We start from the raw sequence: 13,938 nt of genomic DNA, 5'->3' as shown, positions 1-13,938 counted from the left end.
GGCCAAATGCTCGTCAGGGCCAGCCTTTTTTTTTTTTCATTATCGGCCGAGGCCGGCCATCTCTTAAGCACGCCCCTGTCCCGCGTTCGGTACACTGCCGACACGCCCCCTTGAACTTTGGCCGGCCCTGTGATGGAAAGCAGTTGAAGCCGGCCAAAATCGGCTTTCGATTATACCGATTTGGCCGGCATTAGGAGAAGGCCGGCCATCTCCCGATTTGTGTCGGAAGATGGCCGCCCTTCTCCTTTGAAAATAAGCAGGTATGTTACTTACGGGCATAAAATGCTAGTTATTCAGTAACCTTCACACGTATTTGGCAAATAACAGTGGGCACCAGCTTATGCAATTGCCTTTTCACGTGATTTTTCAGACCTATAGGGGTCACCAAAGAGCTTGTCACCCTCATAGACGATTTCATTCATTTTATATATTTTTATATCTTTGTCTAGCTGAAACACGGTCACATCAGGTTTTACCTCTTTTTATTGCATTATTGTTTATTTTCATATTTGTAGTGATGGTTTTGGTTGGTTTATGTATCACTGTAGTACTGTTTTCAGATCTAAACTAAGCTTCCTTAGCGTCCCTCCGGACCGGCCCAGGATTGGACTGATGGGTTGTGCACGCCTACCAGCAGGTGGAGACTGAGAAAAAAACTCTGACTCTAGAGAGCCAATGAGAGCCCTGGTCCTGTGACCCTAGCCTCAGTATTTTCTCAGTCTCCCAGCAGGTAGGACGTGAGCCTATTAGTCTCTCTTTTTGGTATTTGTAGATATTTTCTTTATTGGTTCTTCTGTGCCCAGGAATTTTATTGAGGTCATTCCTGATACTAAGTGCCTTAGTGTTCAGCCTCTGGGGTGTTAAACTCGGGTGCCCCGAGTCCCTCCCCCCTATTTCCTCCCCATCTCCCTTCTGGTGTATCCTCTAACGGCATTATTAATAATTAAGGGAAGGGCTACCCTTTCATTGTAAAGGAGTATTGCCTTTGGGAGAGGCAGCCAGTGTTTAAACAAAAAAAAAAAAAAAAAAAGAACTGAACAGCTGAGTTATCTGTTCCCCGCTGACTTAACGAGCAGGCAGCTCTGTCAGGCAGCTCTGGTTTCAACTTTGTGCGGGGTTTTCAGCACCTGTTTAAAAAAAAAAAAAAAAAAAAGAAAAAGAGCTACGAGATAGGGGAAGCGAACGAAGGCAAGCCAGTACCCTTTTATTGCTCCTGTCAGCCCTCAGGGTTCTTTTAGCTGCTAAATAGGCTGTTTAAAAAGGCGCGAACCGCGTTGCCGCTTTCTCGCGAGTGCTCGCTTGTTTCCGCGATGGCGGAAAAGTTGAAAAGATGTGCAGTCTGTCAGCGTCGGGGGGTTAATGCCTCCGGCGCCTGTAAATTTTGTACAGCGCTTGACATGCCCGCCGTTTCTCTTCCTCCGCCGACTTTGTCTTCGGTTCCGTCGGGGGTTCCGATTTCGCCGTCGCGCTCCCTCGCTCCTAGTTCGGAGGCCTCTGGCTTACTTCTTGAAGCGCCCGCAGCGAAAGTGGCGCGAACGGCGGCCATTTTGTCTCCTGCTCCTTCAACGTCGGGTGCCGCGTCTGGCCCTTTAAACTCCGCGATTTTGGGAGATTTAAATACGGAGGTCCTGGTACATTCGACAGCCACTCAGGGAGGAGGTTTTCCCCCTGAGTTTGTTATTCAGATGTACCAGGCCTTCCTGATGCAGCGAGAGGGTTCAGCAGCGGGGCTGGCAGGGGCTACAGCGGGGCTGTCAGGGGCTATGGGCAGTTCGGTTCCTACTGCAGCTAAGCCTAGGACATGTGAGTTTCCTTCAGATCTGGTACCAGAGCATAGTTCAGACATGCCCTTTTTGGAGGAAGAGGAAGACTTAGGACCGGCACTTAATGAGCTGGCTTGGGAGGATCCTTCCTCTTTAGATCCTGACACTGTTCCTTTGGGCCAGGGGGAAGATCCCTCGGTGGCTAGAGTGTTTCATAAGGAAGATTTACAGGATCTTATTGCTATGGTGGCTACTACTTTAAATTTTGATGATCAGCCTCCAGCTTCACAAGTCCGAAAGGTTGATTTGTTGGTTAAGGGCTCTAGGGCTTCCAGCAAGACCTTTCCTATGCATGAGGACATTTGGGATGTCATTAAAGCGCAGTGGGAGGTCCCGGATGCTGCTTTTCGGCCTACTAGATCTATGTCTCGTCTATATCCGGTGCCCGAAGCTGATAAAGCACTTCTTAAGCTCCCAGTGGTTGATGCTGTGGTCTCTGCGGTTACTAAACGCAACACAGTCCCAGTAGATGGAGGAACGGCGCTTAAAGATACGCAAGACAGGCGTTTGGACTCTCTTTTGAAGCATAATTTTGAGGTTTCCTCTTTGGCAGTGCAGGCGGCCATTTGCGGATCTTTAGTGGCCAGGGCCTGTTTTCGTTGGGCCGAGAGAGTCCTGGATAGATCTTCGGATGATCTCGCAGCTATAGATGTCGAGGTGGCAAAGATTGAAACGGGCTCTGCTTTTCTAGCCGATGCTCTGTATGACCTGTTGAGGGCATCTTCTAAATCTTTGGCCCTGGGAGTTGCAGCTCGCCGCTCTCTTTGGTTGAAAGGTTGGTCGGCAGATGCGGCCTCCAAGTCTAAGTTAAGTAAATTTCCCTTTAGGGGTTCATTTTTGTTTGGAGAGGATTTGGACAAATTGGTTCACTCCCTAGGAGACTCTAAGGTGCCTCGTCTCCCTGAAGATCGGCCTCGCCTGTCCAGTCGGGGTGCCTTGTTTGGACGTGGTAGGCTAAGGTCTTTCCGTAGATTTCAGCCTGATAAAGCTTCTCAGCCTCAGAGATCGCGTTTCTTTACCAGGAACCAGTCCTTTCGAGGTTACCGCAGAGGAGGCAGATTCTCAAGCGGCAATTTTCGCTCCCCTGCGCGTACTTCCCAATGAAGGTGCGAGGGCCCCTTCTCTGGTACCTGTCGGAGCTCGGCTTTCTCAGTTTTATCAGAGGTGGGCCCACATTACATCAGATCAGTGGGTCTTGGAGGTGGTTCGAGACGGATATGCCTTAGAATTTGCAAGGCCTATTTCAGACGCCTTTCTGGAGTCTCCCTGTCGCTCTCCCCTCAAAGCGCGTGCGGTTCGGGAGACTCTACAGAGGCTCTTAGATCTTCAGGCGATTTATCCAGTTCCTCCTGCCGAGTACAAGCGAGGTCGGTATTCCATTTACTTTGTGGTGCCCAAAAAGGAGGACTCCCATCGTCCTATTCTCGACCTCAAAGCTGTCAATCGCGCTCTCAAGGTCACCAGTTTCCGTATGGAGACCCTTCGGTCAGTCATAGTAGCAGTGCGCAAGGGAGAGTATTTAACAGCCTTGGACCTGACGGAGGCCTATTTGCATATTCCCATTCGTCCTGCTCACCACAAGTTTTTGCGTTTTGCAATTCTAGGCCGGCATTATCAGTTTCGCGCTCTGCCTTTCGGCCTGGCGACGGCGCCGCGCACATTTACCAAAGTGATGGTCGTGGTTGCAGCGGCTCTCAGGAAGGAAGGGATTTTGGTTCATCCCTACCTGGACGACTGGTTGATACGGGCAAAGTCTTATCAAGAAAGTTGTCAGGTCACGGAGCGAGTAGTAACGTTCCTGCAGTCCCTAGGTTGGGTGGTGAACATAGCCAAGAGCCGTTTGGTTCCCTCTCAGTCTCTAGAGTATTTGGGGGTCACCTTCGATACTGCGAGGGGTCGAGTTTTTCTTCCGCAGGGCAGAATCCTAAAGCTCCGGTCTCAAATTCTGAATTTGATGCATCTGAAAGTACCTTGTGCTCGAGACTATCTTCAGGTTCTCGGTTCCATGGCTGCCTCGATAGAAGTAGTTCCCTGGGCCAGAGCTCACATGAGATCTCTTCAGTGGTCTCTCCTGGCCCGGTGGTCTGCTCAAACAGATTCCCTTCTGATGAGACTGCCTTTGCGGCTCCGGGAGCGAATCTCTCTGTTTTGGTGGCTACGGATGCAGAATCTCACTGTGGGGATGCCGTTGGAGCCTCCGCGGTGGATACCTCTAACAACAGATGCCAGTCTCCGGGGCTGGGGGGCTCATTGCCTGGACAAGTGGGCCCAGGGCCTCTGGTCGCCGCTGGAAGCAGGTCAATCCATCAACTTTCTGGAGACCAGGGCGATTCGGTTAGCTCTGCTCCACTTCGGTTCTCTTCTGGAGGGCACAGCTGTGCGAGTTCTCTCGGACAACGCCTCGGCAGTAGCCTACATCAACCGCCAGGGAGGTACGAGGTGCCGTCTCCTGTGTCGGGAAGCGGAGAGTCTTCTGGCGTGGGCGGAGATTCACCTCACGGCCTCTCAGCCTCGCATGTGGCAGGAGTGGACAACGTGCAAGCAGACTTCCTCAGTCGTCACACTCTCGATCCCGGGGAATGGGCTCTGAGCGATCGGGCATTTCAGTTGATAGTACAGCGCTGGGGTCTTCCAGTACTAGATCTCTTCGCCTCCAGGCTCAACTCCAAAGTTCCTCGCTTCTTCAGTCGCCGAAAAGATGTGAGGGCGGCAGGGGTAGACGCCCTCTTGCAGCAGTGGCCCTCCGGCCTTCTTTACGCGTTTCCTCCATGGCCACTAATAGGTCGTCTCCTACAGAAGATCGAAGACCACGGGGGGCCGATCATTTTGGTGGCACCGGACTGGCCTCGGCGTCCTTGGTACGCGGATCTCCAGCGTCTGTCCGTGGCATCTCCTCTTCGTCTTCCGGCACACAAGACTTTGCTGGTTCAAGGACCAGTTTCGCATCCAGATCCAGCTCGATTTTGTCTTACGGCTTGGCTCTTGAACGAGCTCGTTTAACTAAGCGAGGATTTTCAACGCCAGTGATTTCTACCATGCTGCAGTCTCGTCGCCGTTCCACCTCTCTAAACTATATTCGCACGTGGAGAATCTTTGAGGATTGGTGTGCAGAAGCTGACATTGTTCCCTTTCGAGCGTCAGTACCTCAGATGTTAGACTTTTTACAGCGAGGTTTTGATAAGGGGCTCTCTCTTTCGTCGCTGAAGGTGCAGGCGGCAGCTCTGTCCTGTTTCAGAGGTAGAATAAGGGGTAAGTCTTTGGCTAGTCTTCCCGAGGTGGCTCGTTTTTTGAAGGGGGTCAGCCTTCTTCGTCCTCCGGTCAGATCGGTTTTTCCATCTTGGGACCTTAATCTGGTGCTTTCGTCGCTGACAAAGCCTCCTTTTGAGCCTTTACAAGCATGTTCTCTGAAGGATTTAACGCTTAAGACGGTGTTTTTGGTGGCTATCGCGTCAGCTAGAAGAGTCTCAGAGTTGCAAGCTTTTTCCTGTAGATCTCCATTTCTGGAATTTTCTAAAGAGCGAGTGGTCCTTCGGCCGGTTCCTTCCTTTTTGCCCAAGGTACTATCTCGGTTTCATATGTCCCAGTCGGTTTTTCTTCCTATTCTGGGATCCTCATCTGGAACGCAGGAGCAGCGAAAGTTGCATACTCTGGATGTTAGGAGAGTACTTAAACGGTATCTTGCGGTTACGGAGGACTTTCGTCGCTCGGACCGCCTCTTTCTGCTGTTTGCTGGTCACCGCAAGGGCCTGGCAGCTTCTAAGCCTACTTTGTCTCGGTGGATCAAAGAAATGATAGCGTCTGCTTATCTCTTAGCAGACAGACCAGTTCCGGCAGCACTTAAAGCTCATTCTACCCGGGGGCAGGCAGCCTCGTGGGCGGAGTGTTCCTTGGTGCCTCCAGCAGAGATCTGTAAGGCGGCGACTTGGTCGTCACTTCATTCTTTCTCTAAGCATTACAGGCTAGATGTACAGTGTCGTCAGGAGACCGTCTTTGCATCTCGCGTACTCACAGCGGGTTTGCTGGGGTCCCTCCCTTAGGACTACTGCTTTGTTACGTCCCATCAGTCCAATCCTGGGCCGGTCCGGAGGGACGCTAAGGAAGGAGAAATTAGACCTTACCTGCTAATTTGCTTTCCTTTAGTCCCTCCGGACCGGCCCAGGACCCTCCCGTGTTCTATGGTTCTCAACTTTACTGTGTACAGAGATGCAACTGTCGTCTACAGAGCTGTTCTGCTAGTTAGACAGTTAAAGGAGATACATTATGGTCTATAAGAAATACATTATGTTCTACAAGTTAAATGTTTTGCAAGTTCTCTGTTTATTCAGTTCATCTGTTTATTCAGTTCATAATATTATACAACTTGCACAGTTTATGGGATACACATTTCTGTACATAATTGGCCATGCCACGGCTCTGAACCGAGTTGTTGGTGCGCCCAGTGTCACGGCGAAGCCGTAGTTTAAGCACGTTGGTTTCTCTTGTGCTTCCTGGCTGCTTAAATTCCTCAGGGCACAGAATATAGGTCCTTCTTTTCCTTTCTGCTTGGTTATTCAAATACTGAGGCTAGGGTCACAGGACCAGGGCTCTCATTGGCTCTCTAGAGTCAGAGTTTTTTTCTCAGTCTCCACCTGCTGGTAGGCGTGCACAACCCATCAGTCCAATCCTGGGCCGGTCCGGAGGGACTAAAGGAAAGCAAATTAGCAGGTAAGGTCTAATTTCTCCATTGTAGCCCAGTAGATTAATCTGTTGACCTATAGTTCTATCTGAAACAAACCGTATATAGAGAGGAGTCAGTGGAGTTAAATTAACCAAGAAATCCTGTTCTTATCCCGCTTTATTGTGCCTTTTAACAAAAGGTGGTATGTGAAGCTTAATAAACTATAAATTGGACTTTTTATGCAGGCTGTTTGTCCATCGCCTGTTTAGAGTGGTGGATAATTCTGAGGAGTTTCCCTTTCTCTTTCAGATCCTGAAGATCCTGGCAGAAAAGGTGGTTGTCGGCCATGCCATCCACAATGACTTCAAAGCCCTTTGCTACTTCCACCCGAAGGCGCTGACCCGTGACACCTCCCAGATTCCGCTGCTGAACAGGAAGGCTGGCTTTCCCGAGAATATACCCGTTTCACTGAAGCACCTCACCAAGCAGCTGCTCAACCGAGATATCCAGGTACCAGAGAGCCTCTCCTGGGATTTGTGGATACATACACACATTTCTCTTTGAGCGTAGCAGTTCACCTTAACATGTCTCAGTTTTTGAGGAGTTATTTATGGGTTTTTTTCTCCCCCACTCATCTGACGTGCTCTGTGTAATTGATTTATTTATTAGGATTTATTTACCGTCTTTTTGAAGGAATTCACTCAAGGCGGTGTGCAGTAAGAGTCAATAAAACATGAGCTATATATAATTACAGGGCTTATTGGCAGCAAGAGTCAGAGATGCACTGATAGTCAAGTAGTAAGTGGAGAAGAGAAAAAGGGTGGGAATGACCCCAGTTATATGATCCAGAGTGATACAAATGAAACCTTTATTACAGACAATAGATGCACATTCATACAGACTCAACATGGGCTGTGTTTTGGCTAAAGAACAATGACGTAATATAAATAACAGCATTGAGAATAATGTAATTAAGTAGCAGAAGCAATGTGTAGTAATATTGTCTTATGAAATTCTATTCCACAAATACCGTGTTTCCCCGAAAATAGGACACCCTCCGAAAATAAGACCTAGTAGAGGTCTTGCTGCAATTTGAAAATATAAGGCCTCCCCCGAAAATAAGACCTAGCAGGGGAGGCCTTATTTTTCGGGGAAACATCGGGGTCACGCTCCCTCCGCCCTCAGTCGCTCCCGGAACTAACCTCTTAAACGCTTCCTTTCACCTTCGCACTCGCCGCAAGCAGCAGGGCAGGCCACTCCTTCCTTCCGTGTCCCGCCCTCGCCTGATGTTACATTACGTCAGGCGAGGGCGGGACACGGAAGGAAGGAGTGGCCTTGCTTGCTGCGAGTGTGAAGATGAATGGTGAAAGGAAGCGTTTAAGAGGTTAGTTCCGGGAGCGACTGAGGGCGGAGGGAGCCGGCGATTGAGGGGGGGGGGAGCCGGCAATCTCGGGTGGGGGGGGGGGGGGCGACCTCAGGGGGGGGGGGGGGGGGGGCGACCCGATGTTTCCCCAAAAAATAAGGCCTCCCCTGAAAATAAGACCTAGCGGGTCTTGGGGAGCAAAAATTAATATAAGACAGTGTCTTATTTTCGGGGAAACACGGTATTTGAAGGAGGTGTTGCTGCTCTCTGTAGCTGATTCTCTTCAATTATCTACCTCAAAGGAAAGTTTTCGCAGAAACCTGAAGGGGAAGCACTGGATGTGTTAGACTGTGCCACTGATTTTGATCTTACTAAGGCTCGTTAGCAATTTTAACGCGCCTACAGTTAGACCGCGTGCTTACCGTGTAGGTGCCGACAGGGATATTGTAGGCGCGTACACAGTTAACGCGTGTTAAAAATGTTAACGCGGCTTAGTAAACCGGGCCCTAAGTTTTGTTTTTTTTTGAGACGTCTCAAGATGAGTTTTCGCGTCGTGCAACCCTATTAGTTACTTTGATATCAAGAGTCAGATATCTTGAAGAATAAGGATGCTTTATTTTGCGGTTAAAAAATGAGAATCTTTCCGGATGTGGCTAGGGCCACTCAGGCAAGATGGAAAAAAAAACCTTGATCTGAAGCCACGTCTCCTTGCGTTGGGCGCCGCTTTTTTTTTTTTAAGTTCCCATGCAAGTGTTTGACGCTGTTTCAGGGACATAATTATGTGTTTTTTGACTGTTCGAGTGTAAAAATTCTAATGTGAGAAAGACTTGACTACAGGGAATAGCTGGGGGTAGAGTATGACTTGTAACTGTTTAGTCAGCACTTACCGTATTTTTCGGACTATAAGACGCACTTTTTTCCCCCCAAATTTGGGAGGAAAATGGGGGGTGCGTCATAGTCCGAAGGTAGAGATTTCCCTCCCTCCCTCCGAGTTCGGGATCGCCCGCCCTGTCACCACTTCTCCCTACTCACGTCACGCGATCTACCCTGGTGGTCTAGTGACGTCGGGGCAGGAAAGAGCCCCCTCTTTCCTGCCCAGCGCACTGCTCTCCGTCCTCCTGTATGCAGCCTGACGATCTCGGCGAGATTCAAAATGGCCGCCGAGACTTCAATTCTTCAAATATTTGAAAGGTTTTAATTTACAAATAAACCTTTTCCAGAGATGGGGAAGGTGGTAGAACTAGAAGACACGAATTGAGGTTGTGGGGAGGCTGACACAGGAGCAGTACCAGGAAGTACTTTTTCACAGAGAGGGTGGTAGATTCCTGGACTGCATGGGACAAATGCAAAGGAATCCTGTACAGAAGACAGGGAACCAAACAAGCGTAGCAGTAATTAGATGACACCACCAGTAACTGGGAAGCAAAACCAGGGCTGGGCAGACGTTTTTACGGTCTGTGCCCTGATCATGTCTGGACAGATTCAGCTTCAGTAACTGGAGAACAAGGCCAGTGTTGGGCAGACTTTTACGGTCTGTGCCCCAACAATGTCGAGGACGTCAAGTATGAGCATGTAGTATCTCATCATACCTTTTACTAGGAGTTTATCCTTTTGGGCAGACTGCATGGACCATATCGGTCTTTATCTGCTGTTATCTACTACTACTACTACTACTATTTAACATTTCTAGAGCGCTACAAAGTGTACGCAGCGCTGTACAAACACAGAAGAAAGACAGTCCCTGCTCAAAGAGCTTACAATCTAATAGACAAAAAGTAAAGCATTTAAATTTAAAATATTTAAGCAGTCAAGCACAAGAGAACAGTCACAGAAGGACAGAAGATGTTGAAGGGTGGTCAGTGTGATTAGGTGTAACTCTGGTTGGAGTAGTGGGAGAAGGTGATAGAAGAATAGAAATGGGTGAGGTAAAGTAATGAGTGGGTTGATAGGGAGGTTATATAAGACATGTCACTCTAGGGGTGGGTGGGTAGAGGGGTAGGGTGGGTGGAAGCAGGAGAAGGTATTCTCTGCAGCCTATCTGTGAGATGGAAAATGCTCTCTGAAGCTGCTGCTATAAGCAGGGTTGCCAGGTGGAAATTTTTTTTCCAGCCCACTCGAGCCCAAAAAACAGCCCAAAAACCGCCCAAACACAAACCCCGCCCCTGACACCCCCGCCCCCGCCGTCATCAACCCCGCCCCCGCCGTCACCGGCCCCGCCTCCCCGTCATCGGCCCCGCCTCCCACGTCATCGGCCCCGCCTCCCCGTCATCGGCCCCGCCTTCCCGTCATCGGCCCCGCCTCCCACGTCATCGGCCCCGCCTCCCACGTCACTAACCCCGCCCAAAACGTCATTAACCCCACCCAAAAACGTCACTAACCCCGCCCCCCCGCGGCCGAAAAAACCGCCCTGAAGGCCAAAAACAGCCCAAAAAACCGCAACCCGCCGCGGGCAAAAATTTCCCGCGGCGGGTCGCGGAAAACCGCCCAATTGGGCGGTAAAACCGCCCACCTGGCAACACTGGCTATAAGTTGTTAGTTTTCTCTCCCTGAAAGAGATCCAAGCCACACCCACGAAGTTCAAACTGTCAGTGGGGAGGGTGAGGGGAGGAAATGGCAGTGCTTGATGAAAAAGAGAGCTCAGTTTGATAGGAGATATACTATAGGATGTCATTCTGAGGCCAGGCTAAGTCTAAAGCAGGAGAAGGTATTCTCTGCAGCCTATCTGTGAGATGGAAAATGCTCTCAAGTGGAGACCACAGGCTGGAACATTAAATAGTAATGTATTGTAATTCAGTGCTTATCAGACTTTGTGACCGTGACCTCTTGGTCACAGAAAAATAAAATTGTGCAATTTCCCCCAGAGGTGCAGAATAATCCTATATAATAATTCTCACCTCCAACATTCTGAGGCTGCCTGGAACAATTGTTTCCGCTGGAGGTGGTGTCCCTCATGTAGTAGATAATAGTGACGTCACACAACCCACACCAGATTGGCCAGTAGAAGGGAGAGGGGCGGAGCAGTGAATCAGCACAACACGGGGAATGCACAGCAGCAGGAACAGAAGCCTCTCTCACAAAGTCACTCTCTTAAACATACACGCTCAGAGGAAAACCTTGCTAGCGCCCGTTTCCTTTCAAACAGAAACGGGCCTTTTTTACTAGTTGTTTAATATTTGTTAAAAATTAGATCATAAGAGTAGCCATACTGGGTCAGACCAATGGTCCATCTAGCCCAGTATTCTGTTTTCCAAACAGTGGCCGCCAGGTCACAAGTACCTGGCAGAATCCCAAGTCATGGCAATACTCCATACTACAAATCCCCAGGGTACGCAGTTGCTTCCTATGTCTGTCTGATCTTAGCCAGGTCAAAGCGGTTTGCAAAATACAAAGAACTAATTTCAAACAGGATAGACCTAATCATTCATGCCCACATACAAAAAACATGCATGATACACCTGTTGAGAGCGCGACCCCCCCCCCCCCCCAAGGTTGTAACCCCATTTGAATGTACCGACCCACAGTTTGGGAAGCTCCGTTGTGGTCAGGATTCCCAAGGTATCAGTCTTCTGCAGTTTGGACCATAACCTTGTGTTTAAGTATATCACCATTTGATGGGATGAGGGAGGTGAACTAATGGTACATAGCCTTTATAGCATAGGGTTGGGTGGTACTAATTGACTGCGAGTCCTGCAGAAACTCACCATGATGTCAAGGAGTTCTACAGGACCACAGTCTATACAGTTTTGTCATACCATTTGTGTTCTGTTTTCTGTGTTTCCAGTCAACCAAAAGGAGAGTGTCTGTTTCCAAAGATGCTTCAAGTTCAGGAAAGCTGGTGAGAGAGAGCAACAAATTTGGTTTGAGATAGCAATTGAGAGCAAGGCAGGGTACTGATAAGCATACTGAGTTATGACTGTGGTTATTTATATTCCTTTCTGCATCAATATAATGCCTTAAACCAGGGTGCTTTAATAAAAAACTAAAGTTCCTTAGCGTCCCTCCGGACCGGACCAGGATTGGACTGATGGGTTGTGCTCGCCTACCAGCAGGTGGAGACTGAGAAAAACTCTGACTCTAGAGAGCCAATAGGAGCCCTGGCCATGTGACCTTAGCCTCAGTATTTTCTCAGTCTCCCAGCAGGTAGGAAGCGAGCCCATTAGTCTCTCTCTTTCTCTTTAGAGGTTTACAATAAGAACAACATTGCTACCTCTTCTTCTGTGCCTAGGAATTCTCTGTTAGACGCTGGTCAGGTAGGGATTTCTTTTCCTTTCTTTCTTTTACAGCCTCTGGGGGTGTCAAACTCGGATGTCTCCGGGTCCCTCCCCCCGTCCTCCCCATCTCCCATACATAGCTGGGAAGGACTACCCTTTGTTTAGAAAGGTGTATGTCTTTGGGAGAGGCAGCCACTATAGAAAGTTAAATCTTATAAGCATTTTAAGGAGCAAGCTACATCCCCCGGCTTCTAACGAGCAGACAGCTATGTGTTGTTCTATTACTCTTCAGCGGAGTTTCCCCCCATTACTTTAACGAGCAGGCAGCTCTGGTGGCTGTTTTAGGTGTCTATATTATGTAGCTGGTTAAAAAAAAAAAAAAAAAAAGAGGCAGCAGTAATTTGGAGGAGTTTAGGTGTAAAAAAAAAAAACAAAAACTTAAAGACAACTTGTCCCCACTGACTGAATGAGCAGACAGCTCCGTTTGATTGCATGGGAATGTGTGAGTCAGCTGTGTAAAAAAAAAAAAGAGTAAGCGGCAGCATTTTGTTTTCAGCCCTCTTTGAGTTGAGCTGTATTTTATTTAGCACTGCCGTTTCTGTTCTTCCCTAAGCGGTTTGTTCGGCGGAGCAGGGCTTAAAAAAAAAAAAAAAGAGATTTTGGCGCGAATCGGGTACGCGCGTGCACGCGCGTTACCGTCATGTCCGAGAAGCTGAGACGTTGCGCTGTATGCCAGCGTCGGGGATCTCCTCTTCCGGCTCCTGTAAATATTGTGCGCCGCTGGGGGGTGCGTCGGGACTTTCTTTTTCGCCGTCTTCGGGCCGTTTGGGGCTGATCTTTCTCAGGAGTCGCCTATGTTCTTTAGGGGGGTCATTTCTTTGCTTTTTATGTTTTTAATGTTGAGTAGCTGGTTGCTGTAGCCTAATAGTCAGCACTACAGTCTCTGAAGCTGCTACTACTACTGTTTATCATTTCTAAAGCGCTACTAGAAAAACGCAGCGCTGTACACTTGAATATGAAGAGACAGTCCCTGCTCCTCAGATCTTACAATCTCATTAGGTCAGACAGAACAAACAAGAGATAAGGAGATTTTAAAGTGAGCAGGTTTAAAATAAGGGTTCTGAACAGAGTGAATAAGGGTTAGGAGTTAAAAGCAGCATCAAAAGGTGGGCTACAGAACTGGGTGCAGGTCCCAGTTTTAGTAATTTATTTCTCTTTCTGGGACTCCTGTATGTCTGTGTCCCACTATATATACATTACTTGGCCAGCCTGTTTGATGTTTGTTTCTTTATAATCTCGGGTGGCGTTTGTCTGTGGGCTAGGAGCCAACTTTTCAAAATTATTAGGGGTGCTAAGTCCAATGAAAATGACCCCTCCCTGGACATATACATGAGTTTTTCTCAATATCGGGGGTGCTCAAGCACCCACAGCACCCACAGAGTCGGCTCCAATGTGACTGTGGGAAGGTAGTTCACAGTTGTGTTTTTTTTTTGTTATAGCATTTTTCGAAAGGTTGCTTTCCATACCAGGATATTTCCTATATGTTAGCTATACGTTTGTTCTTCCACAGGCATGGGGGCAGTAAGGATGTTATCATAGGTACATGCCACTCTCACCTGTTTAACTTTGTGTCATGAAATCATAGTTGCAGGCTACTCTTACACGACAGTCATCTTCTTATTTCCTCTGTCCAGGAGTTCTTGCGGTTTTATTTTTAGATGGTTGCTTTTCATTTCGCCTCCTTTCTCTATCGCTCTCACGGCAAGGCATGTGAAGTAGGGGTCTCCCTACATAGATTCTTGGATCTTAGACCATTTTCTCTCTTGATTCTTCCGAATGCAATTTTAATTTCTAGTTCCTAAGAATGGATCTCCCTTCCTCCTA

At 48.5% G+C, this 13,938-nt stretch overlaps 1 protein-coding gene across 3 annotated transcripts in view; it reads left to right on the top strand.

Annotated features, from left to right (window-relative positions):
* LOC115458376 (interferon-stimulated 20 kDa exonuclease-like 2) overlaps positions 1 to 13,938 on the top strand; it is a 42,073-nt gene that overhangs the window by 4,205 nt on the left and 23,930 nt on the right. For all 3 annotated transcript variants that reach the window (XM_030188292.1, XM_030188291.1, XM_030188290.1), the window contains exon 3: positions 6,790 to 6,990. In XM_030188292.1, the coding sequence (XP_030044152.1) occupies positions 6,790 to 6,990 (201 nt within the window). The remainder of the gene's footprint in view (positions 1 to 6,789; positions 6,991 to 13,938) is intronic.

This window comes from Microcaecilia unicolor, chromosome 14, assembly GCF_901765095.1.
Source record: "Microcaecilia unicolor chromosome 14, aMicUni1.1, whole genome shotgun sequence".
Classification (NCBI taxonomy): Eukaryota; Metazoa; Chordata; class Amphibia; order Gymnophiona; family Siphonopidae; genus Microcaecilia; species Microcaecilia unicolor.
The sequence above is the reverse complement of the archived record's forward strand: the minus strand, read 5'-3'. Positions and strand labels throughout refer to the sequence as shown.